At 32.6% G+C, this 17949-nt stretch overlaps 1 protein-coding gene across 1 annotated transcript in view; it reads left to right on the top strand.

The window, feature by feature from the left end:
* C2H14orf39 (chromosome 2 C14orf39 homolog) overlaps positions 1 to 16022 on the top strand; it is a 28288-nt gene extending 12266 nt beyond the window's left edge. The window contains exons 10-17 of the mRNA XM_051977772.1: positions 1099 to 1175; positions 2600 to 2676; positions 2762 to 2820; positions 3772 to 3833; positions 7699 to 7877; positions 10650 to 10785; positions 12067 to 12124; positions 15826 to 16022. Of these exons, the coding sequence (XP_051833732.1) occupies positions 1099 to 1175; positions 2600 to 2676; positions 2762 to 2820; positions 3772 to 3833; positions 7699 to 7877; positions 10650 to 10785; positions 12067 to 12124; positions 15826 to 16022 (845 nt within the window). The remainder of the gene's footprint in view (positions 1 to 1098; positions 1176 to 2599; positions 2677 to 2761; positions 2821 to 3771; positions 3834 to 7698; positions 7878 to 10649; positions 10786 to 12066; positions 12125 to 15825) is intronic.
* The last annotated feature ends 1927 nt before the right edge of the window (positions 16023 to 17949 follow it).

The following is a 17949-nucleotide window of genomic DNA, read 5'->3' as shown; positions in this document are numbered from 1 at the left end:
CTAAGTGACCCTGGGCAAGTCACTTAACCCCATTTGCCTTAATCAACTGGTTAAAAAAATGACAAACCACTCCTATATCTTTTCCAAGAAAACTCCAAATGGGGTCAGATATGTTGAAAAAACAACTGAACTGCAACATTTCCAGCACGTTATCATAATGTTTTTGCATATAATAGGCACTCATTAAGTGGTTATTGAATCGAATAATTTAATTCTAATTTAGGAAAGCAGAATTTCAGTATTCTGGGCTGCTAGGGATTTGCCCCTTAATACTTTTTAAACTGGCTTCTTATAATGGGTCTGCAAATCATCTAACCCATGTCATTGCTATATCTCTAAGTAGAGACATCAGTTTTCCTCACTGTGTCTTATACTGCTTGTAAATTAAACTTTTGTCAGCTTCTTTTTATTTCACCAGGAACTGTAATCAGGTTTACTGGATTCATAACAAAGATAACTACTATAGAGATAGAGATTATATATGGTAAACTGACCCAAAAGCCAGAAAGTTCTCAATTTTTATTTTGTTTCTGCCTCATATAGGTTGAGACTAGACAAATCACTTACCTTTTTGATTGATGTTATAGCCATTTCTCTAGGATAGATCTCTTCTTAATTTTTCTGTGTCATGGACCTTTTTGACAAATCAGTGAAGGGTATGAATCCCTTCTTAGGTTTTAAATGCATAAAATAAAAATCCATAGCATCATAAAGAAAACTAGCAATGGTGATATAAAGTTATCAAATGTTAAAAAAATTTAAGTTCACTGACTCTCTATTCTAAGACTCTGAGTTGCAAAGAGATGCTGACTTGCACTGGTAGAGGATGTTTCATTATCTGGCAATTTCCTATACTGGTGAAATTACAGGTCTGTACCCTGAGCCTAGCTGTATTTATAGAGTAAAGGCTTGTCTAATTGTACGCCAGGGCCCAATTATTACATAACATTTTTTACAATTTATAGGTATATCACTTTTAATTCACTGTTATATGTAAAACTGGTTTATTTTTTATTGAGTTACAAGCTTAGTTGAACCTGATAGCACATGCTATATGAACTTTTGGAAAAATTTTAAATTTAATTATTTATAACCTAGATAAAAAAGAAGAAGGTTCATCAAGTCATTCAACACTTGCTAGGATTGACTTCAGACCAGAGAGAAAGGAAATACTGGTATCTATTGTTTTTTTATAAAGACATTAATAATTAAGTATTGGTTTAAAAATGATAATATTAATATGAAAAAGGGCATATTTGAATGTGTATAGTCCAAACTTGGCATGCCAACTTACATACATACACACACACATAAATCAACTCACTAATGTGTGTGCGTGTGTAACTAACAAGGTAGCTAGGTGACATAGTAAAGAGTCCAAGTCTAGAATTAGAAAGACTCCTCTTCCTGAGTTAAAATCTGGCCTAGATTTACAAGCTATGTGACCCTGGGCAAATCATTTAATTTTGTTTGTCTCAGTTTCCTCATTTGTAAAATAAGCTGATGAAGAAAATGGAAAACCACTGTCATATCCTTACTAAGAAAACCACAGTTGGAGACAACTAAAAAGTGACTAAACAAGAACAACAAATCATGTACCCATTTTAAATGTCCTTAGTTTTTTCATGGGCAACATGTCATATTCTACAGATCTCCCATTTATTAATGATTATTCTTTGTAATAGTAATTTGGGATTAATCATTAGATTAATCATCCTTTTTCTGTTACGTACTACTATTTATTTTGATACCTATGATATGTGTCGAAAAATGTCAGGTATATTACTGTTACTTTTGCAAGAGACAGTATTGGAAAGGAATTGTTTGTACCATCTTGGCTTTGCCTCCTACAAGTATCTCTGAGGAGACAAGTATGGATCTATTAGTTTCAGGCAGAAATCTTCCAATTTTCTTTTGCCTCTTGATTAATAATCTTATCTTTTCCTTTTCTTTGGACTTGTGACCAGATCTTGGTTGAAATTTGATTGAGTTTGGGGGCCGCCAGGTGGTGCACCTGCCCTGAAGTCAGAAGGAACTGAGTTCAAATCTGGTCTCAGACACTTAATACGTCCTAGCTGTGTGACCCTGGGCAAGTCACTTAACCCCAATTGCCTCAGAAAAAAAACAAATAAACAAAATTTGATTGAGTTGCATAAGAAGGCATTAATTCTTCAGTCCCTTTTTCCATTTCCTCTCCTGTCTTCCAAGAGAAAGTGATCCAGATGCATTGTTAAATTGCATGTGTTACAGTTAAATGCAATATTAAGAGGCACAATAGATTTTAAGTCCCAGTATTTTGCCAGAGTGAGATATCCGGCTCAGGAATTGGTGTCAAAGAAAGAATAGTTGTTGATTGATTTTTACAATTTCTGAGGTCATAGAAAATATAGAAAATACTTTTGATGGAATTTCTTTAGACAAATAGATAGCAGCAGTGGCATAGACAGTGACTGGCATTTAGCACCCAAGCAAAGTATATTGATCCTTACTAAACTAAGGGGTATTCCAGTAGCAATGCCAAATCAAAAGGAAAGATAGGTCAGATTTCTAAGTAACAGTCTGGTATATTCACTTGAAATATTGTATTTATTTTGTGCAGGAATTTGATGTCTCTGTGATGAATAAATATTCTCAAGTTTCAGCTCATAAAAGTACGCAAAACTTGATGCAATTCAGGTAATTTTCTAGAATTAGAAAATGCTTTAATTACTGAAATGAACAATAACTCAGTAAATAACAAGTTTATATTTGTACATTTTAGATTATCGTGTCTTGAGAAACAATCAAACTATAAGCAAACTTTTGATAAAGGAAATACAGGTATTTGCTGTTCATATTTTTCCTATGAATTAATGGGAACAAGTTATTTTTAGATTTTACCTTGTGCAAGTAATAATGGCTTTTTAAAGTATTTAATTTATTATATATTTGATAGGATAAGATGAAGAAATGTTATTTGTATTATAATTTTTTCAATTATTATTCTTACTCATAAATTTATTTTTTCTGATATATCCCAATTTATTTTTTATTTTTGTGCACATTTGGCTTTTAGGCCCTCTATTTAATTGAGCTTCCACAGTTATTAAAAACTAGTTCAATAAAATAAAAGGTAACAATGATAACTTTTCACTAGCCTGTATAGTTTATATTTTCCTATCTATTTGACTATAAAATAATGGGTATTGATACTGGTATTCTAAAAATATCATATTATTGTATTGTAAAGGCACTAGAAAAATACAAATAATACCATGGCTTGTACTTATAATTTGTTTAATAAATGTTTTATTATTTTCATTGAATTAAATTCATTTAAATAATTTGGTCAGATATTTTGTTTATATCTCCTTCCATCAGTGTAGGAAAGATTAGTTTGTCATAAAGCAGTGGAATGGTGTCATTTGTAGTGTATATGGTGAAGGGGAAAAAAATCACGTCTTTATCTCATAATCATTCTGTTTTGCCCAGGAGGATAAAGAAATGGGTTAGAATCAAAGGTGTCTCTGTAACAATTTTGTAGAGGGGTTAAGGAAAGCTGTTATTTAGGTACATTAAATATATGCCTAGATAATGTCTTATTCCTATATCATCTAAAAAGGGCAGAAGGTTCTATATCTTGGAAGCACATAAATAACTCACATAGGAAAGGAAGAGCAGCTCTGTAAATCTATGAGAGTAGAACCTTTAATTTTCACTTATCATCAAACTTTTTTTTAAGAAGTTAATATATTATGCAAATAATAGTATGTTCTTGGTTAATAAACACAGACTATGAGTATGGAAAAAAGGAAACTGAAAGAGAATTAAAAGATTCAGCAGTTCTACCACAAGTAAGTAATTATTTGGTTGCACTTAAAGCTTAAATAGCTTTAAGAACTTAAAACAAAATAATTATTAAACTGACTTTGAAAAGAACCCACAATTCAGTTTTAAATATTTGGTTTAAATATATCAGCTCCTGTTTATGAATGTAAAATAAGTATAGTGTTACTTATCTGTATATAATCTGGAAATTATTCCTTACCTACTTATCTTTCCAATAAGCAGTGGCTAGGGCTAGAAACTCTTGCTCTTAATTAAGAGCAGAATTATATAGTAAATATGAAGTTAGTAAAGGCTTTCCTTATTATGGAAGTTGTCATTTTGAAATATATTTGGAGCTTAAACTTGAATCATGCCTGATTTGTTATGTGAGATCCAAAAATTTTTCTGTGACAGTTAAACATAGGCAGTTGCTGTTAAAACTAGATATTATAATAAAGTATAATTTAAGTAAGCATTAAGTTTATGGCAATTAGTTTAGTGTTTTTCTTTAAGAGTAATTTTTAAAATAATCAACCAACAATAATAAATGTATATGATTTTGTTTTTTCGCCATTTTTCAGTCACTAGTGTGTTGTGAAAAAAGTGATTTGCTATAGAAAAGCCTGTATATTATCAGATTTTCATTAAGGATATCCTCCAAATTTATATAGATCAATCTCATAATGATTTCATAAAATTGGGGAAGTAGGAATTATGCATTGTTAGTTATCAGTCTTTTTTCAGTTCTCTTTTTGGGTAATTTTAGTTGTGCTTTCTCTCCATTGGTTCAGTTATTTTCCCTTATTTCAGATTTCTTAAAAGCTTGCAAAATTATATTTCCTCATTATATGGTTGGATTCAGATTCCTTCTGTCTTCTGTTTCTTAGCATATATATGTATATGTATTTTCTATAATAAGTGTCTAACTATTGGCATCCCAACACCAACTTTGTTCCTTGGGTACTTAGTCCAACAATAGGGAGCTCTCCAGCATCATGCTTCTCTCTCTCTTAAGGTTCTTAGAATGTTGCTCCTTTTTTTTTTCCAGTTTCACAGTACTATGAGAGAAAGCGTCTTATTTCATTAGTCTAAATTGTTGTGATCAAAGCTAAGGCTGAAATTCCACCCTACCAGAAACTTTTTTTTTTTACCTTTCTTGCTACATTTCCTCAGTGAACCTCTAACCCTTCAATTTCCCACCCAACTGAACTCCTCTGGCAATCTCCATCTTGCCCCAGGAAACTCTTCATCCTGCAAATTGGATTTTGCCTATAGTACCCCTGGAAATTTTTACTTGATAGTTTTTCTCAGAAACCTCATTCCACTTTGGTTCTAAGAACTCTAGACAGTTTTCTTTTAAGATTTTAAAAAATACGTTGTCTAGCCTCTTGTCTTAGTCACAGTGTTCATATATTCTAATGATTCTTATTTTTTTTTTCCTTGATCTTGTAATGCTGGAGAAACTGAGGCAAGATAGAGATTAGAGAATTTTTAATATTTTATTTGGATTTCTGAAAGGGAGAGATTTTCTGGGACCAAAGGATTCATTTTGGTCCCAAGGCTGAATTATACTTTCGTCTCGAGAATTCAGCAGCAGATATGAGATTCCAATGAATTATATATGTTTCAGGTAAGGGAGAAAGGGGGGAGTCCGCATACTTGTAAACGGCAGGAATTTCCAGGGACTGACAGGGTCATGGTAGGACCATAAATTCTTGATAACTTAAGAGGAGTTAGGAGCCAGGAACTCTGATCTAAGAGATAGAGAATGCCAGTTAGGTATCTGGGATAGGACATCTGGAGTTTTATGACTCGTAGAATATCAGAGTGGCCAGCTACAGTCCTAATTAGCTCAGTCCTAATGGTCAGGAAGAGGGATTGCAACCAGGGGGATTGAGGCAGAACAATTCAAGGAACTGAGGCAACACAATTCAGGGAAACTGAGTCAGGACAATTACGGGAAACTGAGACAGAACAATTAAGGGAAACTGAGACAAGACAATAAAAGGGAACTGGCACAACAATCTGATTTTCAGATCACTTTATTTTTGCTCTGAGATACTTTATATTTTTTCAGTCTTTTGATTTTGTTAATTTGTTGTTCCGTGGTGGTCTTATGGAACTATTGGTTTCTCTTTGATTCATTCTAATATTCAAGGAAGTTGTTGCTTGGGCAACATTTTTTGTACCTCTTACACCATGCTGGTATTCTCTTTCTAATTCCTTTTTCTCTATTCTAATTTTGTTTTCAGTGGGATTTTTTTTTCCACTTGTGGTCTCATTAATTTTAGAAAAAAAAATTAAACTTGTTTTTCATCTCTTCTAGGGGATGTAGTAGAATTTGTGCCCATTCTGGGTCTTCTTTTTTTGTTTAGGTGTTTTGGAGACATTAAAGATTACTTTTATAATAACTTTTTATGGTGTGATTTTTTTTCCAGTTGCTTTCAGGCTTCAGGCTTGATGTTAGGGCTAGATTCTATGCTTTTCCGTAGGAAAGGTCTTGGTTAATCCTATTGCTGTTTTCTTGGAAGTTAAATATTCCAGGATCTCAGGGGAGACAACTCAAGCTATGAATTTGCAAGTTTTCAGTGTTCCCAAAGTGATGTGAACCAGTATAAAGTCCGATTGCCACCCTTACCCCCACCCTCACCCAGCTATTGCCTTATTCTACCTGAGCTCTGCAACTTCCTGATAATAGGTTTGGATTTCAGCAACAGTAAACTATTATTGGGCTTAACCAGCTCCCTTTGGTCTGGGATTTCTGCGCTGGTAGAAATGCTTTGTTCTGTTCTTAGGGTCTGAGGGAAACTACTGCTGCTTGCTTCTGAATGAGTTCCTTTCTCTGTATACCATCCAGAGCCTTTCTACTTAGAAATACCACTCTGGTGCATAAAATCCCTCTTAGTCCACCCGAATCTGTGATCTAGAACTGAGTAGTGTATAACAAAGCTGTCACTTGGCATCTGTCCCCACTGAAGTAGTCTGATATGAGTCTGAGACTTTTCTTTTCCTTGGTGCTGGAGTGTCCATGCAGGAACCTCTGCTGATTTAAAATAATAGAACTACAAATATACAAATCCCCTTAAGTCTGGGATTGCCACTCTAGTTATTTTTTCTATGGTTTTATCTACTTCTTTCTCCATAACAGTCCAAGGCCTTCCTACCTGGTAATACAGTTACCAGGCCTGAAATTGTGATTTGGAACTAGGTAATAAATAACAAAGTTGCTAGTTGACACTTTTTTTTTTATTGTGGTGCCCAGGATGGGTCTGAGACCTCCTTTTGCTCTGAGGCAGAGTTTTCTCTCTATGCTCTGGAGTACATGGGCCTCCTAGCCAGACCCTGTCTCTAGTATCCACAGACTTTTCTATCCCAAATGATTTTCTGTGACTTTATTTAGGATTTCCTCATTAGGATTCAGCCTTGGTGCATTTTCTAGATCTATTTGATAGAGTTAAAACACTTTGTGCTACTTCTTTCTATTCAGCCATCTTGGATCTATCCTACAAATCAGTTTATATTTAAACTAGTTTTACCTCTCTATGCCAGAAGGTTTTGATTGATAAATCTAATGTTTGCCATTTGAGTTGGTTTTCAGACTCTTTTGTTCTTCTTATTGTTGATTAATTTCTTTCTTTCTTTTTGCTTTTGTTTTGTTTGCTGAGGCAATTGGGATTGAGTGACTTGCCTGGGGTCACACAGTTAGGAAGTATTAAGTGTCTGAGGTCGGATTTGAACTCAGGTCCTCCTGACTTTAGGGCTGATGCTCTATCTACCATACCATCGAGCTGCCCCAATAATTTATTTCTTTATAATGACTCAAAATATTTGTGTGATTTCATTTATGCTGTAAAATTTATCCATAGTTTTCTATGCATTGTGAATTGACAGGACAACCACACAGAACACATGGACAAATTAGTAGAGGTTAGTCATGATGAAACTGAAGAAAACACTGAAAAATTTCCAAGCACTCCTGAAATGCCTCCATTTTTAAGAACTCCTGAATTTTTGAGAACACCTGAATGTGTGGAGAAACTAGAATTTTCTAAAAGTCCTTCATCTGAACTGTAAGATTTTATTTTCCTTTAATGTTTCATTATTTGTATCAAAGATATACTTTAATTTATAAGCATAATTGTTATATAACAATATACTCTAGTACTTAAAGATTTTCATATGAAAATTCCAAAGAACTAAACAAGTTGAATGGTCTTCTCCATTTTTTGTAGCTAAGGAAACAAATGGCAAAAGCAGATAAGTTTTGGAGCCAAGATCAAAGTATCAGACAGTATTAAAATTAAGTTGTGTTTCTTTGTCCCTTATTTAATATGTTTGGCTTTAAATTTCCTGTTAGGTGGACTTATCTTGAAAGAGCAAGTATGGGAAGACTTGAATTCAGGTCCTGCCTCTGATGCAGATTAGCTGGGCAAATCACTGAACTCAGTACTCTAAGAAATGCTCAAAGACTTTAATTTGCAGCTCAAGCTCTGATCTGCTTTAGTGGAAGGACTTTCCTCATTTGAGATTTCTTTATATCAATACCTTCTAATTCTAGTCTCTGACCTATTATAAATTGATTTCATATAAAAGAAAAAAATACCATTCCATATAAGTAGCAAATGAATCCACATCATGCAACCTTTTGAGGAATCCCAACTACTTTGTACCATGTGAAAATGAAACTACAGTTGTAATCTGTTAGGCACTGCATTGGAAATATCAAGTAATATTACATATCACATAAACATTCACATAAAATCTCACCATACTATGGAGATAATAAATCAGCAGGCCCAAATAAATAATTCTTTTACTCTTTAATTTAATGTAATAGTTTCTTCTGTGATGCCAGAATTGCTCAAATAGAAATATCAAATAAAAATAAAATCAATTTTTAGATTGTTTCTGCAGCTTTCCTGAAACCATTTTATCATTAAAAAAATTTCTCTAGATTTTTTAAGTAAATCACCCTATTGTCCACAAAGATAATTATTTCTGCTTATTTGTTGCTAATAGTTATACTCTTAATTTCTTTTTTTTATTTTTATAAATAGCATATCTAGTACTATTAAGGAAAGAATGTTTGATTTAGAGAGAAAAACCTGGATTCAAATCCTGGCTCTGTTTTGATAGTTGAGATTGTTTGATTCATTGTGTTTATTCATTGCATTTGTATTCTCAGTATCTAGCAAAGTGCCTTGCACAAAGAAGTAACTTTCATTGATTTTACTAATTTGGAATTGATATTGGCCAAATATTTAACCTCTTTGGACCCTAGTCTCTTCTTTGTAAAACATGAGAGGAATGGATTAACTAGTGGTCAGAAATATATTATGCAGTCATTTTCAGCCATATCCAACTTTTTGTGACCCCCTTTGGGATTTTTTTGGCAAAGATATTGGAGTAGTTTGCTGTTTCCTTCTTCCGCTCATTTTTCAGATGAGGAAACTGAGGCAAACAGGATTAAGTGACCTGCCCAGGATTTCACAGCTAGTAAATGTATGAGACCAGATTTGAAGTCAGGAAGATGAATCTTCTTGACTTCAGGCTCACAATTCTCCTGTGCCATCTAGCTGCCTTTTATGCAATAGTGATTTGCCATTTCTTTACCCAGCTCATTTTGCAGATGAGAAACTAAAGCCTTACGTATAAGGTTAAGTGACTTGTCATGCAGCTAGTGTTTAAGGCCAGACTTGAAGTCAGGAAGATGAGTTCTTCCTGACTCCAGGCCTGGTACTCTTATCTACTGTGGCACCTGCCTGCCACATTTAAATAACATTTAATCAAATAACATTTAAATCAAATAATTCATGTCACTATGGAACTTAATTCAATACCTCAGTGACCTCTCATTTTGTCCATGTGAGTGTTCTCTTCATCAAGGCAAGTAGGTGATGTAGTTGAAAAATTGATTCCCTTGAAGCCAACCTGGTAATGAATATCTCTGAATTTAGCTAGGCTAATCTAGACGACATATATAATATGTTCTTTTTTTGTGAAGCCTTTCCAGTTTGATGAGATCTGCCAGAATTTTCTCTTAAATTATCATAGCTTTTGATAATCCAGGGTAACCTTCATGCTACATAAAACATCAGATTAGGTCTTTAGCGGAAGAGACCATGAATCTAATTACTCTAAAATATTATTTTTGTATGTTTTCTCTTGTTCAAGAACCTATATATGATAGTTGAACCAAACTTCTCTGACTAGCTTTCAAGACCCTCTATTTCCCATCATTTCACAATATATCATTTCTTTTGATTATCCATATGTTTGTAGGATATGTGATAGGGGAAAATTACTTTATGTATGAGATAGACTGGATGGTGGTTGCATTCCCTCCCAGTTCTCAAATTCTATGATACTATATTTAGTCTCCTCATTATTTTCCCTTCACATCATGCTCTCCTTTATTCACCATGTACTTGTTTATGTTGCTCTTACAACCTGGGATGTTCTTTCCTTCCCCTTCCTATTTATTTGAATTTAATTTTTCCTTGAAAGCTCAGATCAAGACTTTTTTGGTCATACTTTTACTTATCTCTCCCTTCTCTAAATTCTGGCACACATGCAATCTGTACCACATTAATCATTGCATTTTTTAATTATTGTTTTTATTGTTTTTGTTCTTGTCTTCCCAACTAGTAATAAGGTCACTGAAGCTATGTTCTGTATCTCCCCAGTACTTAGAATAGTATTAGGTACTTAGGCACTCAATAAATGCTTACTGCTTGATTTATCAGAAAGTTTGCCTAATGGTTTGTTCACAATTTAAATAAGAGATGAATGGTTTTCTTTTAAAATTGCTTATAAGAATAACTTGTCTGTTTATACAATAGGCTTAGAAATATAGGATTTGAAGGCAAAACACAAAGGACACCACAGACATTTTCTTTTCTTATGGGTTCTTCTATATCACCTGGATTTAATTTATTTGAGTCTTCTGAATTTGGAAATGAAAACTTACCAGATCAGGTAATATCAGAATTGTTATTCTTTTAAATTATGTATTGTCTTAATTGATAGATACCCATTTTTTCCAATTCTCTGCTAACACAAAAAATATTGTTAAAAATATATATGAATATATAAGACCTTTCTCTCTGTCTCTGATCTCTTTGGAGTATGTGTTCAGTTATATTATCACTTGACCAAAGATTACATGTTATAAAGATTATAAAGGTATACGGGTTAGTGATTTTTCTAGGTAATTCCAATTTGCTTTTTAAAAATACTTATACTAGACCATTATGCAAATACATTCTACAATGCAAGGGTAGACCAATTCATACCTCCACAATTCCTCCAAAATTTACTGTTTTGGCCTTTCTCTTACTTAACCAATTTTATATGCAAGATGAAACGAAAAGTTGTTTTAGTTTTATCTTTCTTCTGTTATTAGTGATTTCAAAAATTTTTTCATATGGTTATTGATTATATTTTTCCTTCTTAAAAATTGGCCATTCATGTACTTAGACAATCCTTATCTGTAGGGGAATTGTTTAGCAATTTATATTTTACCTATATTGATAATTTATCCTATTATTCAGAATACTTTGTGTTGAATAAGTTTTAGATGTTTCAGAAAACCAAATCCATTCTTAAATTATGAACATTTGCTCCCACAAAGAATATTCAAAAGAATAAAGGGTATGGAGACAATTCCAAAAGGGGAGTTACACAAGTATTTTGAGTAATGATATCATTTTAAAAGTTTATGTTTCTTCTATCTTGCCTTTCAGTTTATGTATTTTAAATTTTACATTTACATTACATTATAATTACATTTGCTTAATTCTCCCATTTTGTGAAATATACATATAAATTCAATTTTGTGAAATTATAGACAGGGCCTAGGTGTAAATTTTTCCAAGGTTTTAATTTTACTCTTATACTGTGTGTATCATTCTACCTCGAGCGTTTGATCCAACAACCCTTCCTTCAGAATGATAGAATTGAATGAAGCTGTAATTATACTTAGCTAGCATTTGTAATCAATACATTTAGTACATAATAATTACATCTTTAATAGCATCAATATTCAAATAAATGTACTTCATGCTATGAGGTACAGCTTGAAGACCAGTTCATTGTTCTATTTTTCTTACTCTTTACCCAAATTTTTACAAGGATTAAATCCAGTATGAAAACCATGAAGAAAGAACTAGATTACAGTTGTACTTAGTTTCAAATATGTATTTTATAAGTATTTCATATTACTTTTACAAGTTAAATTTAATGGAAATTATTTTTCAGTTTGATGAAAATTATTCTTCTGGAAATTTAAATCCTGTATCCTCACAAAAAGATATTGGTAAGCATTTTATAATATATAATTTATAATATAATAGCCTTGACTTGAGATTTTTTATTTATTAAAATTAATTTAAGTTAATTCAGTTTAGTTCAACAGATATTTAATAAATGTCTTCTGTTTGCTGGGAAATTTGCTAAGTACCATCTAAGCACTAGGAATGTAGAGACAAAAATAAAACTACCTTAGAGTACTAGAGGAGCTAATAAGGATATCATATATAAACAAATAAATATAATGCAAAGCAAATTGAGAAGGAGAGTGTAGAGGTGGGGATCTGAGAAGGCTTAATGAAGGAAGTAACACCTAAGTGAATCCTTGACGAAAGTCAAAGGATTCTGAAGGATGAGATGAGAATGTCATGTATTCTATACTTGGGTGATTGCCCAGAGGCAGGAATTGTAATTTTGAATTCTGGCAAAGCTAATTTGACCAGAATATTGTTTTTAAAAAGTAGGAGGTAGTAAACTAGAAAAAGTAGGTAGGAGTCAGGCTATAACAGGTCGTAAATATAAGGTTGAACAATTTGTACCTTATCTTAGAGGTATTAGAGAGTCTCCAACAAAAGTTTTTGAACGAGACCTGAATCTTAGGAAGATATTTTAGGCAGCTTTAGGGAAAGTGAGAGACTAGAAGCAAAGAGACTGATTAAAAATAATAGAATCAAATAATAGTAGCTGATATTTATATAGCTTTGTAAGAGACCATGTAGCATAGTGAAGAGGTGATTTCAGAGTCAAGGAGATCTGCATTCAGATGATCCATCATTGACATATATTGGCCTGTCATCTTGGGTGAGTCACTAACTCTATAGTATTTCCAACAACTCTCTAAGCTTGTAAGTTACTGACAAGTTGCCTAGCTGTATTGCTAGCAATGAAGTCATATTTCTGCTTCAATATATAACTTTTTATTTAAGTTTGCAAAATATTTTACTCTTACCTTATTGGATAAATGAAGACAAGTTAGGAAGCTACTTCAAAAGTCTAGGAAAGAAGTGATAAAGTTTTGAATCAGAGTTGAGTTTGTATGCATGGAGAAAAGGAACTGATATAAGAAATATTAAGGTAAGACTGAAAAGATTTATCTCTTGATTAGATATTAATTTAGTTATCTTGTCAAAACAAAGAAAATAAGATTAGTATGGCATGACCCATTTTTGATGAAATCATTCTAGTTCATTATCATTTTCATTTATATCTCTAGATATTCAATAACCATCTCCTTAGTGGTTTGTCCTATAATTTTCTCAAGAATAAAGTCAATCTCATTGGCCTATATGTAGTAGACTTTATTGCTTCCTTTTTCGAAAACTGAGATAATAATTACTTTTTCTCTGTTCTAAAAATCTTTTCTGTCCTCTCTAAATTTTTAAATATGACTGATCAGATTTCAGCAGTCACTATTGCCAATGTTCTTTATCTAGGCCAGGTTTCAGCCAAATTAGAGTCAAGAAATCTGGAGAGATAGAGAATGCCAATTAGGTATCTGAGGTAGGACATCTGAAGTTTTAACTTTTGGAATGTCAGATCTCTACAGCCCTAATGATTAGGAAAAGGGGTTTGCAACTGGGGGGGGGGATTGAGCCACAACAATTCAAAGAACTGAGGCAAAACCATTCAGGGAAACTGAGGTAGGACAATAAAAGGGAACGTGGCACAACAAAGTGCCTATTCCTAAATCACACTCTCACATTACCTTCTGGAAGTGCTTTTTTTTAGGTTTTGTGTTGCACTACAAAACCTCTTCACTCAATTAGCCTCAAATTCAGATAATATCATCATGATGTACGCTGATATATACTCTTCTAAGAAATGTAGTGTGGAGAATTTCTCATCTTGGTCCAATCACTGTAGGAAATGAAGTCCATAATCATGTATTTTCCAGCTATATTAAGAAAATATTTCCAAATTCAGAAAATAAAGAAATTGGAGGGAAAAATCACAGTGGATAATTTGAATAAAGATCAATGGATATAGAAACAGAAGTAGTATTTTAACTAGGAAATGCTGCAGAACACTTGGACAGAAAGAGGAAATAAGTGTTGTCTTTTAAATTCAGGGCTCCCAGATTCGAATCGCGAATCATGGAACTCTTTTTGGTCTAGTTTAAAGTCTAAAAAAATATAGATTTTAGATTGAGCTTGCTATTATTCATATGTAACCATACATTCTAATTGAATGGACATATAAATGATTTGATATCAGTTTGGAAGGTAATGCTTTGGAAGTCTGTGTTTGACCTTGATCTATTTTACATGTTTATCTAAGACTTCAATAAATGTATTGTTGATTTACATGTTGATTTACCAGATTTTCAAATGGCGCAAAGCTGGGATGAATAGCTATAATTCAAAAAGATTTTAACAGAATATTGGGCTGAATATACAATTCACTTTAATAGGGATTAATTTAATGTTATATCTTGATTTTAAAAAATCAATTTCACAAGTACAAGATGAATAAATGTGACTAGACAATAGTGATTCTGGAAAAGCTTTGAAAGTTCTATGTCCTTTAAGTTCATTCTGTGATCACTGTATGATATTTCAGCCCAAAAAATAAATTTAATCTTAGGTTACATTAAGAGGGGCTCCATTCTACTATGTCTTGGTCCCTAGTCAAACTACATCTGAAGTATTATGTTAGTACTATGTACCACTTTTAAGAGAAGATAATGATAAACAAGGAGATTAGGTAACTATGTGGTGCAGTGAGTAGCGCACTGGACATCAGGAAAACCTGAATTCAAATACAACTTCAAACACTTACTAGCAAGTCTGCTTCAGTTTTCTTGCCTGTAAAATGGGATAATAATAGCAATTACCTCCCAAGGTTATTGTGAGGACTGAGAAAATATCTGTAAAGAACTTTGCACAGTGCCTGACACTGAGTAGTCTTTAACACATAGTAGGCATTCTCTAAGCACAATGATAATTACAATAATCATCATATAAAGAGCTGTGCACTGAATAAAAGCTGTAAAGAGACAAACACTTAAGGATGAATTAAAGAGACCTTAGGGGTTATCTAGCTTTTTGTTGAAGGTGAAGAAACTGATCCCGTAGTTGTGACTTGCCTGATAGGGTCACATACATAGGATTTGAAACCAGATCTTTTGATTCCATATTCAACATGCTATTCTATGAATATTTCTTAATTTTAGATAATCCTAGAATTATCCAAAAGTAGAATGACCAAAGACTAGATGACCATTTATCAAGTACGAAGAGGTCAGGTCTATGAAATCTTTCCCAATTCTGAGACTCTATGTATTTGAAATAATCCATATTTCCTTTGGAAGTATTTAAAATTTTAAAATTATAAGAAACCATGAAAGACTTGACTTATCTACTACTTAATTAAATTAGCCATTTATGAAATAAAATAAAATTTGAAGTGTTTTGAAAAAATCTTTAGCTACTGTCTATATAGTCAGAACATCAAAAGATTATTATGTAAAATCAGGATTTATGGTTAAATGTATTTATATTTTATTTATGTTTTTTTCTATAATGAGAATTAATAAAAACAATATCTAATAATTTCCTTTAAACTAAAACGAGAAAAGAATCAAATAATTTTAAAAGTTTACTTTAAAAATTTTATGACTTTTATTGTAATAGCTAGTTTGTTGCAGTTGATGTACCACAGTTTAATATTTTATATGAATATTTTACATTTCATATTTATTTTTCTCAGGAGGCTTATTTGGAAAATTGGAAGGAGAAGATACTTTTACATTCCCGTTTTCATCAGAACCTTCAACTCATACATTTGGAGATGGAAGAGATGATTTTAGTTTTTCATTTTCATTTGAACAGGATCAACGCTCATCACATTCTTCTTCAAACAGTTTTCCATCTTCACAAAATACAAAACAGTTTACCTTTTTTTGAATTTATGATTTTGCTTTCAAAAGTTTATAGTATGATTTTTATTTTTGCTGTAAAATAAAAATATTGTCTATTTTGTTCACCTTTTAGTTGATATATTAATATGTTGTTGCTTTATGAGTTTATATTGATTTGAATTTGGGAAAAAATCTTTGTTACTAAATTTTATATCTATATTATACATTTTTACATGGTTACATGATATACATGGTTAATTATTACTTATATTAAAAGTGATCCAATGGCTCTTATTTAAGGCTAAATTACACTCACTTCTGTAGATATTAGTGATAAGTATTGAGCCTGATTGGACCATCATACTTTGGTAAAAGATAGGACAGAAATGGGAATAAATCAGTATATTATTAGGTGCTTTGGAAGCAGCATGATTTTTTCAAGACCACTGTGATACTGCTTACTGCATCCTGCATAGCATTTATTAGTGTTGTCAGGTGCTTAGGCACTAGTGAACTAGGAGCATTTCTGCTTCTAAGTGCTATCAAGTAGTACCATAGTGTTATTCAAAAGCAAATATGCCTCCAAATAATGTGTCTTGTTATCAAAAAGTGATGTGAAGACAACAGAAAAAAAAAGCTTATATAATTTTTTTAGTAGAGAAAATGGAAGAAGGAAGAATAATTTTGTTATATTATTTTTATCAACAGAATATATAGAATTCTATATATGTAACAGAATTCTGATATAATTGAGAAAATTATTGCACGATTAGTGAGATTGTTAACATGCTTATTATATTCTTTGTAGAAATCCTGTAAAAACTGTATTCCCTATGTTAATTTACTAAAGGCTGATTATTCTTTATGATTTATAGTCAGAATTTAAAAATATTGGTTATGTCTGGTTCTTACTCTCATGTAGCTTATCTTTTAACGGAGGATAACACAAGAGAGGGTAACTGGGGAAATGGAAAGAAGAGGATGGGGTACACATATGAAGTAATATGATTGGCAATATCTTAGAAGTGTGGTAAAGACCTGAAACAGAGCAAGATAAGGCCAAAGTAGGACTACCAAAGCCCAGTATGACGTCAGTGATAAAGTCCATTCTCAGGTGGGAAGGAGTAGTCCGAATGGAATGAAGGGCAGTCAGCATGATTGGAAATATTTGGAAAGCTCATATTTGACAACATTCCCCCAAAGGGATTATTTAACCTTTACTTCATTTAATCTTTACTTAAAGACTTTGAATAAGAAAGGATTCTCAAGGCAACCCATTATACTTTTGGATATTTCTAGTAGAAAATTTTTCTTTATGTTAAACCAAAAGCTGCCTCTCTATTCTTCCATCCACTGCTGCTAGTTCTGTCTTCTGGGTACAACCAGAACAAATCTGATGACAGCTGTTTAAATACTTAGGAGGAGACTTAGGAGGATAGCTATTATATATCCTCTAAGTTTTCTCATCTCGAATCTAAACATCCCCAGGTCACTAAGAAAGAAAAACCTTGAAGGGAAATTAGGATACTAAGCAGATTTCCAAGGTCTGGTTTGGAAACAGAAAGTCAGGGACTCAGTTTTTGGAAATGGGGAATGAGAAGAAAACTTATTCACAATCCACAAGGCTGAATTATGGGGACCAGAGAACAAGGTCACAGTTGAACCAACAGTATGGCCAACCTGATGGTATCCCCTGAATTATGGGCCTGTGATTCTTATATTCCTTTTGAATGGTCTCAGAGACTGGAGTGGAATTAAATTTGCAAGCTTGAACTAAATGGTCTCAGGTTTGAGAACTAAATCTACAAGGGAAGAGCCACAATGTCCCCTGAAAGTAATAGTGGGATGGAGTGTTGCATTTGTTAAAAGATGAAATAGAAAACTTCTGGCTTACCCCTTTATTGTTCTTTAAGATTTGCAAAGAGCCTTACAAATATCTTATTTGACCCTCAAAACAACCACGGAGGTATATT

This window comes from Antechinus flavipes, chromosome 2 (genome assembly GCF_016432865.1).
Source record: "Antechinus flavipes isolate AdamAnt ecotype Samford, QLD, Australia chromosome 2, AdamAnt_v2, whole genome shotgun sequence".
NCBI classification, from domain to species: Eukaryota; Metazoa; Chordata; class Mammalia; order Dasyuromorphia; family Dasyuridae; genus Antechinus; species Antechinus flavipes.
Note: the sequence above shows the minus strand (reverse complement) of the source record. Positions and strands in the feature narration are given on the sequence as shown.